This window comes from Solanum stenotomum, chromosome 1 (assembly GCF_019186545.1).
Source record: "Solanum stenotomum isolate F172 chromosome 1, ASM1918654v1, whole genome shotgun sequence".
Classification (NCBI taxonomy): Eukaryota; Viridiplantae; Streptophyta; class Magnoliopsida; order Solanales; family Solanaceae; genus Solanum; species Solanum stenotomum.
In genome coordinates this window covers 100,658,529-100,675,567 of record NC_064282.1, presented here as the reverse complement: position 1 = coordinate 100,675,567, position 17,039 = coordinate 100,658,529, and the positions used below count along the sequence as shown (strand labels likewise).

At 31.2% G+C, this 17,039-nt stretch overlaps 2 protein-coding genes across 2 annotated transcripts; one reads left to right on the top strand and one right to left on the bottom strand.

Moving 5' to 3' along the window:
- Positions 1-4,159: 4,159 nt before the first annotated feature.
- LOC125851488 (uncharacterized) lies at positions 4,160-8,021 on the top strand. Its single transcript, XM_049531279.1, has 6 exons — positions 4,160-4,299; positions 5,603-5,743; positions 5,823-5,975; positions 6,405-6,527; positions 6,722-6,865; positions 7,538-8,021. The coding sequence occupies exons 2-6, from the start codon at positions 5,618-5,620 to the stop codon at positions 7,985-7,987; spliced, it is 996 nt and encodes a 331-aa protein (XP_049387236.1). The 5' UTR covers positions 4,160-4,299; positions 5,603-5,617; the 3' UTR covers positions 7,988-8,021.
- A 341-nt stretch (positions 8,022-8,362) lies between these two features.
- On the bottom strand, positions 8,363-12,481 carry LOC125874125 (equilibrative nucleotide transporter 1). The gene is made up of 2 exons (XM_049554958.1): positions 11,884-12,481; positions 8,363-9,288 (listed from the first exon to the last, which is right to left on the bottom strand). The coding sequence occupies exons 1-2, from the start codon at positions 12,401-12,403 to the stop codon at positions 8,561-8,563; spliced, it is 1,248 nt and encodes a 415-aa protein (XP_049410915.1). The 5' UTR covers positions 12,404-12,481; the 3' UTR covers positions 8,363-8,560.
- Between the last annotated feature and the right edge of the window lie 4,558 nt (positions 12,482-17,039).

Below are 17,039 nucleotides of genomic sequence, written 5' to 3'. Positions count from 1 at the left end.
CAACCACAAATAATATGATAACAGAAACAAGGACCTCCCACCGACAGAATGCTAGTTCAGCCAAATTCAGTAAATTTTACACAAACATCATATTTATATTTTTAACAAATACATCAAATATATGCAAATATTAACTTTAAAACACAACTACTATCACTTAACATCCATTATCATTNAGGGATTTTGGGCATAGGCTGGGGGGGTACTTATGCATTTTCCCTATTTTTAACAAATATATGCAAATATTAACTTTAAAACACAACTACTATCACTTAACATCCATTATCATTAAATTCAAAACTCAAAAAATCGAAATCCTAGTTCCACCTCAACGGGGCCACTCAAAAAGTAGAAATTCTATTTACGCTTCAATGGGGCCGCTTAAAAAGTCAAAATCCTAGTTCCACCTCAACGGGGCCACTCAAAAAGTCGAAATCCTAGTTCCGCCTCAACGGGGCCACTCAAAAAGTCAAAATCCTAACTCTGCCTCTACAGGGCCACTCAAAAAGTCGAAATCCTAATTTCGCCTCAATGGGGTCACTCAAAAAGTCAAAATTCTAGTTCTGCCTCAACGGGCCCACAAGCAGGGGCGGAGCCACGTAGGCTCCAGGGTGTTCAATTGGACACCCTTCATCGAAAAATAATACTATATATACACGTAAAAAATTGACTTTATTGGTGTATATAGCATTTGGACACCCTAAAATAAGAAAGTAATGTGTAGTGGAGTTGGCAATAGCCATTGTGAACCTACTCTCTGCCCCGATTCGATTCCCCACAGTAGTGTTTCATTTTTCTGTAATTATTTTGACTTCTTGAATTTAATTAAGTAAATAAACATGCGTAATTTCAACATAAATGTTTAGTAGCTTGGTGGTTAACAGTGTCATGATTTGTTTCAGGAACCCAAGTTCGAATCTTACCTCCCCTAACTATTTTTTTCTCAATTAAAATTGAATTATTTCCTTAAATTTTAATACCTTTTCCTTGTGGAATAAGATTTCCTTAAATTTAACAATTTTTTTTCAATTAAAATTGAATTATTTCCTTAAATTTTAATACATTTTCCTTGTGGAATAAGATTACCTTAAATTTAATACTTTTTCCTGTGGATTTTTTCAATTAAAATTGAATTCCTTAAATTTTAAAACCTTTTCCTTGTGGAATAAGACTTCCTTAAATTTTAATATTTTTTCCTTGTGGAATAGGGTTTTCTTTCTCTATAAACTAGATAATGTTGCCCGTGCTATGCACGGGCCCAATAATATAAATGGTATATTTTGGGGCTTATAACCGAGTTTTTGAAGCGATTGTTTGCATGGATAAAGGAATAAGTTTTTTTTATCACAAACTTGTACTTTCTTTGACGCTATTTAAGGCATAATAAGACTACCCACATACAACATTTTTGAAATATTTTATGTTGTCAATTATCATGATTTATAGTATTTTTACGATAGATTCACTTCAAGAATTAGTGGAATTTTTTGTATTTTTTTTCAAAACATATTTTATGTTGTCAATTATTATGATTTATAGTATTTTTACGCAATTTTTAAATATAAAAAAAATAAGACAAATAAATTAAAATGGACCCAATATATGTTATTTTTGTTGTCTCAATTTATGTGACACAAATGAAATTTGAAAAGTCATCCAAATTTTCATATTTTTTAAAAAAATGTTTGAAGTTATTAATTATTGTGATTTATAATATTTTTATGTAACTTTGAAATAATGTACATTACTGGTCACTTTGTCCTAATTTATGTGATATGGATAAAATTACAAAAATAACCCTTTTAAAATGTCTTTCAGATATTTTAAGTTATTAATTATTATTATTTATAATACTTTTTTGGTAATATTAAAATGATATGTGTTATTTTTTCTGTCCCAATATATGTGAGGCTCATAGAATTCTAAGAGTCAACCTATGTTATTATATAGCTTTTAAATATTTTAAATTGGTAATTATTGTAATTTTTAATGTTTTTTAAGTCATTTGTAAATGATATATGTTGCTTCCTTGATTGGGACTTTTCCATTTGTGAGATATATATATATATATATACATACATACATATACATATTCTATATTATTTTAAAAGGGAGTTTATGCCCAAGTTCTACTATATAATAAATATAATATATAATATTCAAGAAAGTCCCAATCTTGAATATTATATATTATACTTGGGTATAAAATAGAATTTTAAAAGTCCCACAAGTATAATATATAATATTCAAGATTGGGAAAAGTCCCAATCTTGAATATTATATATTATACTTGGGCCTAAACTCTCTTTTATAAAATAAAAAAATATATATAGTAGAAAAAATATATACATATTCTATATTATTTTAAAAGGGAGTTTATGCCCAAGTTCTACTATATAATAAATATAATATATAATATTCAAGAAAGTCTCAATCTTGAATATTATATATTATATTTGGGTATAAAATAGAATTTTAAAAGTCCCACAAGTATAATATATAATATTCAAGATTGGGAAAAGTCCCAATCTTGAATATTATACATTATACTTGGGTCTAAACTCTCTTTTATAATATAGTAGAATAAGAGATTCATTTACCCAAATTATATCACAATATTATTAAGAGTAGAATCTCAATAATTCTCTCTCTATTTTTTCTTCTCTTTCTCTTGTTTTATAGGGAAAAGACATAAAATCCCTCATGTACTTGTCCACACAACTTACTTTAGCACTTTAACTATACAAGTGTTTCTTTACCCCCTAATTTAATTTGAATTTAATTTAATTATCCCTTAAAGAGTGACGTGGCAAAATTTGTATCACCAACTTTTTATAAGCGCGTGAGAAAGGAAAAGACACCAAAAAACTGATACATATCATCTTTTTATTGGATAACATACTTAATAACTTATTTTACTAATTTTTAAATATTTTATTTTGAATTAACTTTTCTCTCTCTATATTTCTTTTTCTGCATCTTCTTCTTTATTTTATTTTTTCCATTTTTGTTCTTTTTCCGCATCTTCTTCTTCATTTTTTTTCTCTTCTCATAACTCTTTCTCTTTTTTATTCTTTTCATTTAGTTCAAGTAAACATTTACTTCCAAATATAACTTCTTCCACATTTTTTCTTCTTCTTTTCTTTTCTATTTTTAATCGTTTCTTTCTTTTTTTGACAAATTTTTTGGTGTTTGATTCACCCACCATTTTTGACATCAAAGAAGATTATTAGATCGATTAGTTTAAAGTGTTATCAGAATGAAGTTGACTTCCATTAAAAAAAATTGAAGATATTATTGGCAAAAGATTAACTATGGAGATTTCGCCCAATTCATTAATAATTTTTCATTTTTATGCAAATAATTTTTAAAATTTTTGAAGAAGGTGGTATTCTATAACTAAACTGAAAATGCAATTGAAATTTGAATTATAGTTTGTTTATTGAGGAGTAAATTCATTGATGAGTTTAATTTTTGGCTCAATATTAAAAAAAATAATTATTATGGAGATTTAAGCAATTAATTAGGAATTTTGTTAATGTATACGTGGACGAATAAAAACGCGTGTGACTCAACAACACTCAGCCTTCAACTAGGCTGGTGATGAGAGGCTTGAAAAAAATCACTTAAAAGATGTTAAGGGGGTAGATAAACACACGTGTAGATTAAGTATTAAAGTAGGTTTTCGTGCCAAGTTCAGGGGTTTTTTTTAAATGTATTTTCCCTATTTTATAACAAAAATAACCAACTTAATATTTTAGTTTCAAGTTTCAATGGACATGAGGAATTATTATAATAAAGTACCAAAAAAAAGTTCAACTTCTCTAAGTCAACCAAATAAAGAAATAACGGTAGATCAATTAGAGATATTGTCACATTCAAAAACAAAGCATTGATATAAATACTCTAGAAGTTGATCCAGCAAAAAGAACTTCAGTTATAAAAACGTTTTAGGATATGAAACTTCGTCGAGTACAATTGTAATAATATATTTAAATTATGTTTTCAATAGTAGTTTATTTTTAAGAAAAAATTTAGACACCCTTCATGAAATTTCTGGCTACGTCATTGTCAACGAGATGAGAAAAAGGAATGGTGGAATTACCATCTATCCATATTCAACGCGTGGCTCACGTGCTTCAAGAACACTATTATTAAACGTAAAATGAACTTTTCATATAACCAACTCAAAAAAGGGAACGCCACTCAGATTCATTTGACAAAAAATTAATAATCGAAATGCACAAATTCTGAGCAATTTCTCAACTTGATAAGCTTTGAATTTGAAGTATTTTTTAGGTAAATCTGTTCTTCTTGTCCCTTTTGTTGGTATTTTGAGCTATTAATTACCATTTTTTGCTTGTATTTGTACTTAAAATTAGCGATCTGAATTCATAATACAGGTGATTTGTTGCTGGATGTTTGATTTACTATCTAAATTTTTTAGTTTCAGCTCGACCTATTTGTGGATCCATTTTTTTTCATTTTTATTTTGATTTTTTGTGGTTACTGCAGTTCATTTTTACGAAATTGGATGAAATTTTATGTGTTGATGGGAATTTGAATAGGTTTAACAGTGTTTCTCTGCTGTTGATAGTGGATGGACGGGCTTATAATAGCGTGTTTGGCCAAACTTTTAGAAAGCTGGAATGAGGTGTTTAATCAAACTTTTAGAAGAAAAAAAGTTTTTTTTGAGCAGTAGCAGAAACTGTTTTTTAGGAATTTTTCTTAAGAAAGTTGAGGTGTTTGGCCAAACTTCTAGGAATCCTATGTGTTTTTATAAATATTAGGTAAAAAATGCTTATTTTAGAGAATTGAGTAAGTAGCAGAAACTGCTTTTTAGAGAAAAAAAAAAGTGTTTTTGAGTAAGTAGCAGAACTGCTTTTTAAGAGTTTTGTTTTTTGAAGTAAGTTGAGGTGTTTGGCCAAACTTCTGGTAAGCCAAAAAGTGTTTTTGAGTAGCAATGGAAACTGTTTATCAAGAGTTTGCTTTAGAAAGTTGAGTTGTTTGGCCAAACTTTTAGTTGCTCGAGGCTTTATTTGACAGAGACCAAAAAGTTGGCTCTCTGTACTTAAGGAGCATGTTGATTCCAAAAGCTTTGGTTTTTCCAACTCCAAAATGGAAATAAGGAATCTGTGAAAGGATGCATCTCGTGTTGATGTGGTAAATCTGTCTCGAGATTGAGTACATTATAACCTGCTTTCTTCTTTTTAGGAATTGTATGGTTTGATATTGATTTCAATATGGAATACAACTTTGATGGAGAAACATGGCTAGTAAAGGATTCATATTGCCGACCCCAACTTGTTTGGGACCGAGGGCATAGTTGTTATTGTATGGAATACAATTTTTATCTGCTTCCTCTGTTTTATAAAGTGTTGATTCCAAAGTTTCAGTTTTTCCAACTCCAAAATGGAACTAAGAAGTTTGTGAAAGAATGTTTCTTGTGTCAGTGTGATAAATCTGTCGAGATTGAGTACAATATAAACGTGTTTTCTTCTTTTGGAAATTTTGTGGTCGATATTTATTTCAATCCCACAAGCATTCTGTTGTATATGATGATATAAAAATGTTGGATAAACTAATACTTGAAATTATGCAGGTTCTGATTAGCTCAATGAAGACAGAGGGTCAGGGAATAGATATACTGGAGAATACGAGCGATGCACATAATAGATTGCCTCGTCCAATGATCCAGTCTATTTTCTCAGGATTCCAAGAAAAGGTCCAAGAGTGTGTTAAGGTTTGTTCCTCTCTCTTCAATATGCTTTTCGATGTATATATGATCTATATATATTCACAAATTTTCTTCGTTGCTGCAGTCAAATTTCAAAAGATTGAAAATCGCTCATGATAAATCAATCATGAGAGGTAATAACAGAGGAGCAGCTGTAGTCATAGATGTGGATAAAGAGAAGCAATTACAATCTTGGAAAGAGAACCCGAGTTGGGTTGATCCCCCGCCAAATGTAAAGGTAATACTATAGTGAAATTTTTTGTAGGATGTAAATTTCCTATTGTCAAACTTTACAGTCAATGGACTGCTGAAGCTATTCCCTCATAGCACTTAATGGGGATATGACCTCCTATTTCTTGTGCTATACCTAAAAAGGATGATTTCAACGTTATGTTGATTAGTGCATGTTGCTCTTGTGCACGAGCCTTGTTAATCTTCTCTTGATTATTCCAACTTTTTCAGATATTCCGTAGGGTACTTATTCAGTTTTACCAAACAAGGAAGTAAGGAGGATCATAACAGATTGATCTTTTCAAAGTTCTTTTTTTTTTTTTTAGAAGTCACATGTTCAGATGTGACCACCGCATTTGTTGTACTTAGTAGAGCTTAGTTATGTTGTTTGATTTTGTTATGAGGCATTATGATTTGTGAACTTTAATTCTTGCAGGTAAGTGTACCCAAAGGTTCTCTTTGCAACCTGAATGTGAAAGTTAATATTGGACTGCCCCCAGATACCGTGTTTGACATTGTAACCGACCCTGAAAATAGAAGAGTCTTCAAGAATATCAAGGTAAGATATCTCATTACTATGTTAAAACACCTTGTCTCATCACAATCTTTTCAACGGAAGTAGTATCATCCATCGAAGGTGTAAAATTTCTTTCCATTTATATCTCATATGTTACGCTCTTCTTCTCTTAAGCTTTATTATCATTTGCCTTTTCACTTCTAAATATGATCTGAAGTTTCTACATATAATTTCAGGAAGTATTATCAAGGAAGGTGTTGGTTGATGAAGGTTCAAGGCAAGTAGTGGAATTAGACCAAGCCGCAATATGGAAATTTCTTTGGTGGTCAGGAACAATATCTGTTCATGTATTAGTCGACCAAAACAGAGAAGACTACACGGTAATGACCAACCTGATCACTGATTAATTGCTGGTTTTTTACATGTTAGACCATACTGCCTGCTTCTTATGTTGTGTCGTGAATTAAAGGAAAACGTGAGAAGTCAATTCAGTCCACATTTAGTGAAACACAACCCATCATACGAGTATAAGTTCGGAGAATAGTATTTGAACTTTGAGTAGTACAGTAAATTTCTGTATTAGTTACTGAAAAAAATATCAGGTCCGTGAGCAGCATATATACCTATCTGTTGGACGAACCTGACAGCTTGCATAAGTGACTACGCAAATTGGAACCATTTGTCTCATCTTGATATATAGCGAACCTATATCCTTGTGCAGCACGAAATTCCTAACTCCTGTTTACCATCCCGAGTCTCCAAGTAATTTATAAGTAGATTTGCGCCTTTGACTGTAAATGCAAGCATAGTTACAGACTGAAAGAAGTGTTGAGGACCGGTGCTTTTAGACAAAAAGAACTTCTTTGTGCCTAAAGATTTGAGCTTCGCGTTTAGTGCTTCTTTCAAGCAACAACAGTATCTAACAACGACTAGCATCACGGTTCACCATACTTCGGACTGATGCCAGTTTGCAAAACTGCTATGGAAAAGAATAGCTTATTGTATTTCTCCTACATACTTGACTTTTGATTTTTTTATGTTTGTTTGTTTAGATGAAGTTCAACCAAGTGAAAACTGGATTCATGGAAAGATTTGAAGGTCGTTGGAAAGTAGAACCCCTGCTTGTTGATGAACATCTTTGCCATCCCTTCAAACCTAAGACGTTAGCGGATTACATTTCATATACTAAAGGAAAAGGAAGGATTGGATCAACGGTTAGCTTGGAGCAACTCATTCAACCAGCTATTGTACCTCCTCCTCCCATTTCATGGTATCTTAGAGGAATAACCGCCAAGACAACCGAGATGATTATAACAGACTTGGTTGCTGAAGCAGCTAGAATACGAGGATCTTCCAGTAACGATGGTTCCCAGGGTTTGAAGGTAAACGAAGAATCCTCCATTGAAACTCAAGTAAGCGATATTCGTGATATAAAAGAAAGGTGGGCCTTAAGAAGGAGAACATCAAGGCATCATCGAAGATCATCTTCGATTGCCAAGTAATTGTTCAGAGTACATTCTTTGTTGTATCATAGCTGATAGATATACTCTATTAAAGTGTGATATTGGAAGTGGGAATTACTCTATCTCTCCCATTGTATGTTATATACTTTTCTTTTCAATCTATTCCAAAAAAATATCGTATCAACACTTTGAACGTCTCATTTTACACTTAACGAGATGATTTGTAGCCACACAAAAGTTTATGGCTTGTTTTAGGCTACAAGTTTCAAGGTTTTTTTTTTTTCCTTTTCCTTGGATTCCGTGCTCAATCAAACATCACCACATAAACTCGGATGGAAAGAGTGTATAACAATCTATACCTCAGTATCTATACTGGTTTATGGCTCATCTGCCTATTCAAAAATGAATCTGAACTTTTGTGTGATCATAAAGCAGAGAAAGCAGTATCATCAGAAATTTATAAAATTCACAACAATATACATTAACCATTCGAGTCAACGGTTTATAAGTTACAACTTGTCAGGGGATAAACATTTGAAATGGCATGAATAAAGAAGTTTTCGAGTAGCAATTGGTTTAAGGGGAACTGATACCTTACAAGCTGCTGAGAAACTATATAATCCAGAACCATGATACAATGGAACCAATTGCCAGACCGATCACCAAGAACAAAACGAGCAAGGTCCCAGCTATCTCTGCGTGTTGCAGTTGGACAGTTTTTGGACCCAAGATCATTAACAAACTAGTCAGGTAGCCGTTAGTTAATCCCAGTAGACAGGTTAGTATTGTGACAGGAAGCTCTGTCCTAAAGAATTTAGGCCCATGTAAGCAAGCGTAGAATAGAGGCAAAAACAACAGCCTTGCGAAGCAGGCACCAATAGCAACCTTGGCATTATCAAGAAATAATACAGGAGTCAGAGACTTCCCAACCAGATCAAACACATTGTAGCCGGTAATCAACAAGATCGGATACCAATCCGTCAGAAGTTGAGAATGCACGTCTTCTGTGATATATCCTGGAAATATAGACAAGGTGACCACATAAAGACTGATGATGCCAAAACCATACCATTTCACAGTCCCAACAATGTCCAGAGTTGATCTCCACAATTCTGGAGTTAAGTCGCCCTTATCCTCTTTCTCCTCGTTCACTGCCTGAGTTTTAAGATCGTTGTAGTACTTAATTATTGGAAGCCTATGTGCAACATTGTAAAAGACTATGCACAAAATCATCACAGCAATGCTGAAAATAAAATAAAGGTTTGCACTCTTTCTCAGCCCATGAGCATCTTGTGGATATACAGCTTTGGTTAAAATTCTTAGCAACGAAACAAGGACACCTGCAACATAGAAGAAGAGTCTTAAGATAGTTATCCCAACTTTCTGATCTTAATGTGCTGATTGGACAAAAAAGAAAGAGAGAATAAATGTTAAAAGCCAATAGATTTGGAGCAGTTATAATTAAAATGTTCGTTTCTAGATTCATCCTAATGAGTTAAGGTTAATAGCACAGAAAATGCCAATATGTCACAACTTGAAGTTTTTTGGGGTGTCAAGTGCAAGACCAAAGCCCAGTGACATGTCAAGGTTAAGGCCAATGCACAGCCACACTAGGCCGCATGGAATGCCATACTCTTCTTTCTACTGTTATAATTAGGAATTTCGGTATTTAGATATCTCTCCATTTTACTTATTTTCATTAATTCCTATAGGTTCCACTTAACTTCTTTCTCTATTAGCCTAAACTTCTATATCCTATAGTTTCCACTTAACTTTTTTATTTAATAGCCTAAACTTCTATATAAGGAGCTTCCTGTATATTGCCTATAACCAAATTGCAATAGAATGTTTTTGCTTATTTTCTCTCTTTTCACATGGTAACAGCATCTCTTGTTTAAAAAAACTAGTAGTTTAGTGGTGGAAAGCCTTATGCCACATGCACTTCAAAGTATTTCTTTTTTGCCCTCATAATTTTACCAGGCTGGCCTCTTTCTTGTGATCGTTCAAGTGTGAACACTCTTCTTTCCTGATGACCGTTCGACACCATAGTCCACTGTTCCAGCAACTATTTTAACCTTTGTTTTGACATCACAGCTCATTTTTCTCTAGAGATTTATCTGATAGTCTATGTCAATTGACCTATCAAATTGGCGCTCCAAACAAACCTGTCAATTCAGCAGTATATACATGTTCACCAATCAAGCTAACGGTTTGTATTTGTCAAGTCAGTGTTATGTCGTCATCTAGCAACACTATCCATTCAGCACCATATCAATGTCCAATTATCTATCACTATCCAGTTTGCTCTATATCATCATCCAACAACACATCACTATCAAATCACTGCCATCTCACTATCTTGACAGTTTGTCACACACCACCCCAATCAGCTGCTGTATCATTGTCCCATCATCACATTAACTGCCATGTCATCAACAGTAACTTCTTTTGGCTTACTTGATTTGATTATCAGTTTTTTGATTTGTAAAATCATATTGCTTCAGTAGCTAGATTGTGAGAAGGAGCACATTGAAAGTCAAGAGAATTAGTGCAGTTATACGTTAGAATGCTCTAGATTCATTATATGTGTTTATATTAATACTATAGAATATTCCTATTTTGTCATAATGTAAGTAACTTCTATTTAAGGAAAATCTTGCATGTTCTTCAAAGCCAATAGTAAAATGTTCTCTCTTTTTATGACATACTAAAAATTTGACAGTGGAACTCAAAAGACATTGCATGCAATATCTTCCGGTGTGAAATCGCTACAAGAAGGAGCACAGAGGTGCCCAACAAGAAATAATATTTTTTGAACAATAGTTAGCATCATGTTTTTGTTCCATTACATACCATCTTCCATCATGAGGAACAACAGCATATATTCAACAACTAAATAGTTGAAGCAAATTTTCCTTTACAAAGTCGTGAAAAGAATTTGATCTATATTAACCACCTTGACAAACAAATGGAATCAGATCATTGAGACAGACTACATAATGTCTTGATAGAACACTTCATCAGCTAAAGAGTCTGAAATATTAACAGGATTGACTTTTATTCAACTAGCTACACTACAGATTTAACTAAATCTCAATATAGGGTGAAGATAATATGGGACTATGAGATTTCATTCAATTGAATTATCCTATTCCAGTGGCAAATGAGTGATAGAGATTATCCGCAAGACAAGATAACAGGTTGGACAATTAGAAATACAAGCTGCGACAGTTTTAGCAAATAGAAATATTCCGGGAGAAGAAGATGCTGAAGTTCCCCAAATTCTAAACGGATGAGGAAAAAAAGTTTAAAAAGCAGTGAAGCCATCACGTTGACTCATGGGCAGATACTTACCCTGAACAGCTGTTTGAATATCTAGTGCAGCTCTAATATGAACAAACAACATACCCAGTGTAATCTCACAAGTTTGGTTTGAGTGTAGGGTATACATAAACCTTACTCCAAAGACTGCTACCAATAGACCCTCGTCTCAAAAGATAATATACAGAACATGTTGCAAGAAAAATATGACAGCAAAATAGCAAGATACAAAGCAAATGAAGCAACACAGAGTAATAAACGTTCTAGATGAAATTGAGTTGCATCAACTATAACTTTAATATCAACTAAGCCTCCATCCCAAAATATGAAATTGAGTTGCATCAACTATAACTTTAAATATCAACTAAGTCTCAATCTTCCCAAAATAAAAACTTAGATCACTATACGAATCATCAGTCAATTCAGGTCAATTTCATTCCAATACATAATAAACTTATATCACTATATGAATCATCAGTCAATTCAGGTCAATTTCATTCCAATACATAGATCAGATGCTATTATCTCAACATCAGACTCAAATTAACCACAGGTAAGAGCCAATCTAGGTCAAATACTGAAAAACAAAGAGCAAAATGAGGAACTTTCAATACCAGAAGCAGCAGTTCCGGCGAAAGTAGCCTGCATATACCGATCCGGTAACTCACCGGCAGCTCCAACAACTCCACCCTGAACCAACGCATCAGCAAATCCACAAATTCCAACCAAACCAACAGTAACACCAAAACCGGCATACACTCCAACTCTCCCATCCACATAAAACACATCCATCAACGGCACCGTAACAAGCGCAACCACAAATAAAAACATTCCAACATTAATCCTCACAAAAGCACTAGTCTTATTAGAAAAGGCAACAATCAAGAGCAAACAAATCAATCCAACGACCATGTAAACAATGGCGAAGATACGATCTACCATAACGTCCGGGTATAGGTAAGTGAAGTAATCGACGGCGGTGATGAATGCGTTCCATGGGAGGAGAAAACCGGCACCGAGAGTAAAGTAAACTATGTAAGCTATATGGAACGTGTCTTTCGGAATTTTAGGATTTGAAGGAGTTAACAGTGATGTCGATTCTGAATCGCCGCCGTTCACGGTGGTTTCACCCATCGCCGGTGATTTTTTCCGGTATAATTTTACTTTTTCTGTGGATAATAATGAGTTGTACTTCCGTAGAGGTTAGTGAGATATTTTAATTTCATAATTCTCAACTACCTTTATTAGCATAACATGTTTGGACGATGGTTCTTTATTGGATTGTTAATTTAAATATAATATTTATTTTAATTATTATTTAAATTTTATAAAATATAGCGTAATTTTATATTATCGAGACATGATTTTAGATAGGTGTGAAGGTTAGTAGCAGTAGAGTGTTATCTTACTTTGCAAAATTTAGTCTTGTTATGTAGTATTAGTCGTACTCGTATAGTGTTTATTATATGGTGTTTGTTATATTTCAATTATCACACTATTATGATGTTCTTGTTTATTTCTTGTAAACTTAACACTGTTTTTTTTAATCATTTGATCTGTTTTTTTCATTATTTTCTTCTTCTTTTACTCAAGTTTGTTGCATTTGAGCTGAGAGTTTTTCAGAAATATTTATCAACCTTCATGAGGTAAAGGTGAGGTATGCATATAGTTTACCTTCCCCAAACTTCAATTAGTGGATTTCACTAAGTATGTTATTGTTGTTGTTGTATCGTGCCATTTAATTCATTGTACATAATAACGAAAGACTCATTTCGTGTAACAATCAAATATTGTCTTAATATTTTTTTTTTCCATTTTATCTTTTTTTATTATTTAATAATCTTACCATTTACTATACTTTTTCATAGTAGTTCTCCTACATATTTTATTTTTTAATAGAGTTATCATTCAAATTGCTGATATGTGACCTTATATAACGACGGACAATGCTATTAACTATTCAAATGAACTACTCCTTTAAACAATATAGTAGGATATAATACAACACAATACAATTTAAACTAATACGTAACCATCATCGCTAAATAGCGGTTATGTCCTTGAGTGTTGAAGGTAAAAGATATTACGAGCACTTTGTATTCTTTTTTAAAAAAATTATTTTTAGTTAATCAATATTTTTTAACAAAAAAAATTCAAAAATTAGGGGAAATGTCTTTTTGGTACAAGGAAATCAAGTTTTATAAGTGGAATTCTAACATTAATTTTTTTCTATAATATTTATCTAGATTATGTAGAAATTTTTTGAGAATATATAAATTGCTTATTTTTAAAAAAATTCTTGAAATTTTTTTTTTTAAATCACTTCTTTTTCAAAAGAATTTTAATAGTAAATATATTTTTATCACACACCTAATTAGTACTTATATTAAATTAATAAATATAAGATATGTATTTATATATTTATTATTTAATTATGATTAAATGACATGAATTTATACTTAAATTTTTAATAGTCAAAATCAACTTATTTGATTTAATATAAAGTTTGGTAGGTGTAAATGATTATGAATTCACGTTCTTAAGTATTTATTTAATGTCCCATGTGAGGAATAAGTGAGGAAAAAGACATTCCAATAAAAAAGGAGTTAAATATTTAATTATTTATCATAGTGGAGGGGATGAGGGCAATAATTAATTGTAAATATAGAAGTAAAACGAACGGTACGATGTCGTTTTAGTGATGAGTTTGAATATTTCTTAACATTATAATTAAAAGAATATTAATTAAGAATTGTATTTGGTGTTGGAGCAAGGAAAGTGAGACTTCAAAGCAAAGTTTGGTGATGTTGACTTATCAATACCTTTTATAAAACACTTTCGAATTATATTTTGAAAGAAATAAAATTAGGTATATGTTCATAAATATCAGTATATAAATAAGTTAATCATATTATATATACATTAGCATCAATTAAAATATGTGTAAGATTCTACTTGCTTATTAAGATTATGTTAAAGAATATAAGTCGAAGTATTCTATTAATCATCAACGTTCGAATATGATAATTTTTCTCAAGCAATCAAACTCTCAAATATTTGAGATTTCTTGTTTAACTTCACAACGATTATAATTCACATTTATGTCATATGAAATCTATATTTTGTTAATGTTCATGACAAATGAGTGTGATATAAGGAAGCAATTACTTCAAGATTATATTATACTAAAGTATTTGCATTTTCCCTACTTGTATTCAATCTAATTTCCACTATAAATGCTGCTTATACACTCGAATTATTGTAATTACTCGATGTAAGTTAAAATTAATGTCATTATTCATCAACTGATCAATCAAGAGTTGTTGATATGATTCGATTTTTCTCATTTTGGTTTCAACATATTCGATTTCATAACTTTTGTTTGGTTAGATTTGTATAGAGAATTGTAACGTTTTTTTTTTTTTTTGTCTTTAACAAAAAAAGGACAAAATACTAAAACAAAAAAAAAAATAAAATTGGAACTTTTAATTTCTTATGAAAAACCGATCGAACCGAATCAATTTATGTTATTTTTTAATAAAATTGTAGACTTTTATTTAAGTGTATAACTGTGTCGAACAATTGGGATGATCTTTTTAATTTATGAAAAAAATTGAAAATTTTTCGAACCGAACTGAATAACCTTACATGTATGTAAATATAAATTAAATATATAAATATATTTTATAACATTTTTCAAATATAAAATAACTTAGGTCTTAGGCCTCTAGTGACTAGACGACTTTGAGTTTTTGCTCTTTAATTAGCCTTTACTTAATTAAGTTGAAAATTGAAAGATATTGTAATAGATACTCTATCAAACAATACAACAAAACGTATCCAAACACTCCTATTAAATATTTATGATCAAACAATACGGCAACAAGGTTTTATATTCTTGTCTTTTTGGTGAAGAATTAAAGTGATTCTTCAAGAACATATTTGTGAAAGAAATATATTAATAGTAGTATATTTTGAGGTGATATTTTAAAAGTAAAAAATAAAAATAAAAAAATTAACCGGACCATACTGATATGATGGAGATGGTTTTAAAAAGTCTAATTTTGGTTATTTATTATAAAATACCCAAAAATAATTGGGATGATATAATTCTTTTTAAATAACCGACCGAACCGTACCATTAACACTCCGAAGTTAGAGTAAAGAAATATGTGGTCATGTATGAGCTTTTGAATTGGGCTATCATCAGTTCTATGATAAATATGAAAATCTGAAAAATTATGTAAATTAAATTTATCAAATTGAATTGAACTTTTATTACATTAAGGGGAAAAAGATTTAATTTTTTAAAAAATTCTAATTTAATTTCTCATCGTCACAATATTTCCTATGAGATTCATCAAGTGATGGCATAAAAATGACACTATCTGTTATATTTGAGATTTAATAAATTATCATAATACTTAAATCAAAATATCATATTGAATATCAAAATACAAAAATATCAAATATTAAATACCATATCAAATATGTGACAAGATAAGTATTCAAGAGTATCATTATCATAGAATTTGAAGTGAATATATCGAATTTGGAGTCATTTGAGGTAAATTAACAAATATTTTGAAGGAAAACGTATTTATGTATTTCTACACAATTATCACAATAAACCGTCATAATTAGACCAGAAATATTGAAAAGATCATGATAATCAGTTAAAAGTTTGGTTAAAATTTAAATATTGATACTGAAATATTTTCTTTGCGCAAATTATCCATGTTCTATGTTTTTGGTCATACGGTCCATTTTGAATTGGAATTACTATTAATAACTAGCGAAATTTAAAAATTGTAATAGAATTTTGTAATTAATATATTAAATTTGAATTTTGTGTATGAAATTATCTTCGTTAAGAAACTTTTTATCCTTTCTAATATATATCTAAACTCAATCGAGTTAAATGAGTATGTTTGGTACGAAGGAAAATGTTTTCCATGGAATTTGAAATTGGAAATATTTTTTAAAAATAAACTTTTATTTTATTTTTTTTGGGGTGGGGGGTCAGGGGGTAGGGGTGGGGTGGGGGTGAAAAAATAAAAAATTGAAATTGAAAATATTTTTTAAAAACAAACTTTTTTGGGGGGGTGGTAGGGGGGTGGGGGTCGGGATAGGGGTGGGGTGGGGGTGAAAAAATAAAAATTGGAAATTGAAAATATTTTTTAAAAACAAACTTTAATTATTATTTTTTTAGGGGAGGGGGGGGGGGATAGTGGGGCTGGCAGGGGGTCAAGATAGGCGGGTGGGAGTGAAAAACAAAAATTTGAAATTGAAAGATAAGGGTTTGAAAAATACCTCAACTTTGGTCGGATTTGCTGTTGCGATACTAAACTTTCATAAGGACCTATTACCTCCCTAGACTATTTAATACCGTATTTTTTACCCCCTGAACTATTTAATAGTGTATTTTAAAGGTATATATGTGTCACGTGGACACATTACTATTTATATTTTTGTATTATTTTTTATGTCCATGTGGGCAAATATATATGTTTAAAATATGGTATTAAATAGTCTAGGGAGGTAATAGGTCCTCATGAAAGTTTAGTATCGCAACAGCAAATCGGACCAAAGTTGGGGTATTTTTCAGACCATTATCCCTATTTTTTATAAAACAAACTTTAAATTTATTATTATTTTGGGGGGATGGGGGTGTCGAGGGTAGATATGGGGTGAAAATAAAATTTTGAAATTGAAATATTTTTTTAAAAACAAATATTAATTTTTTATTTTTTATTTGGGGGGGGGGGGG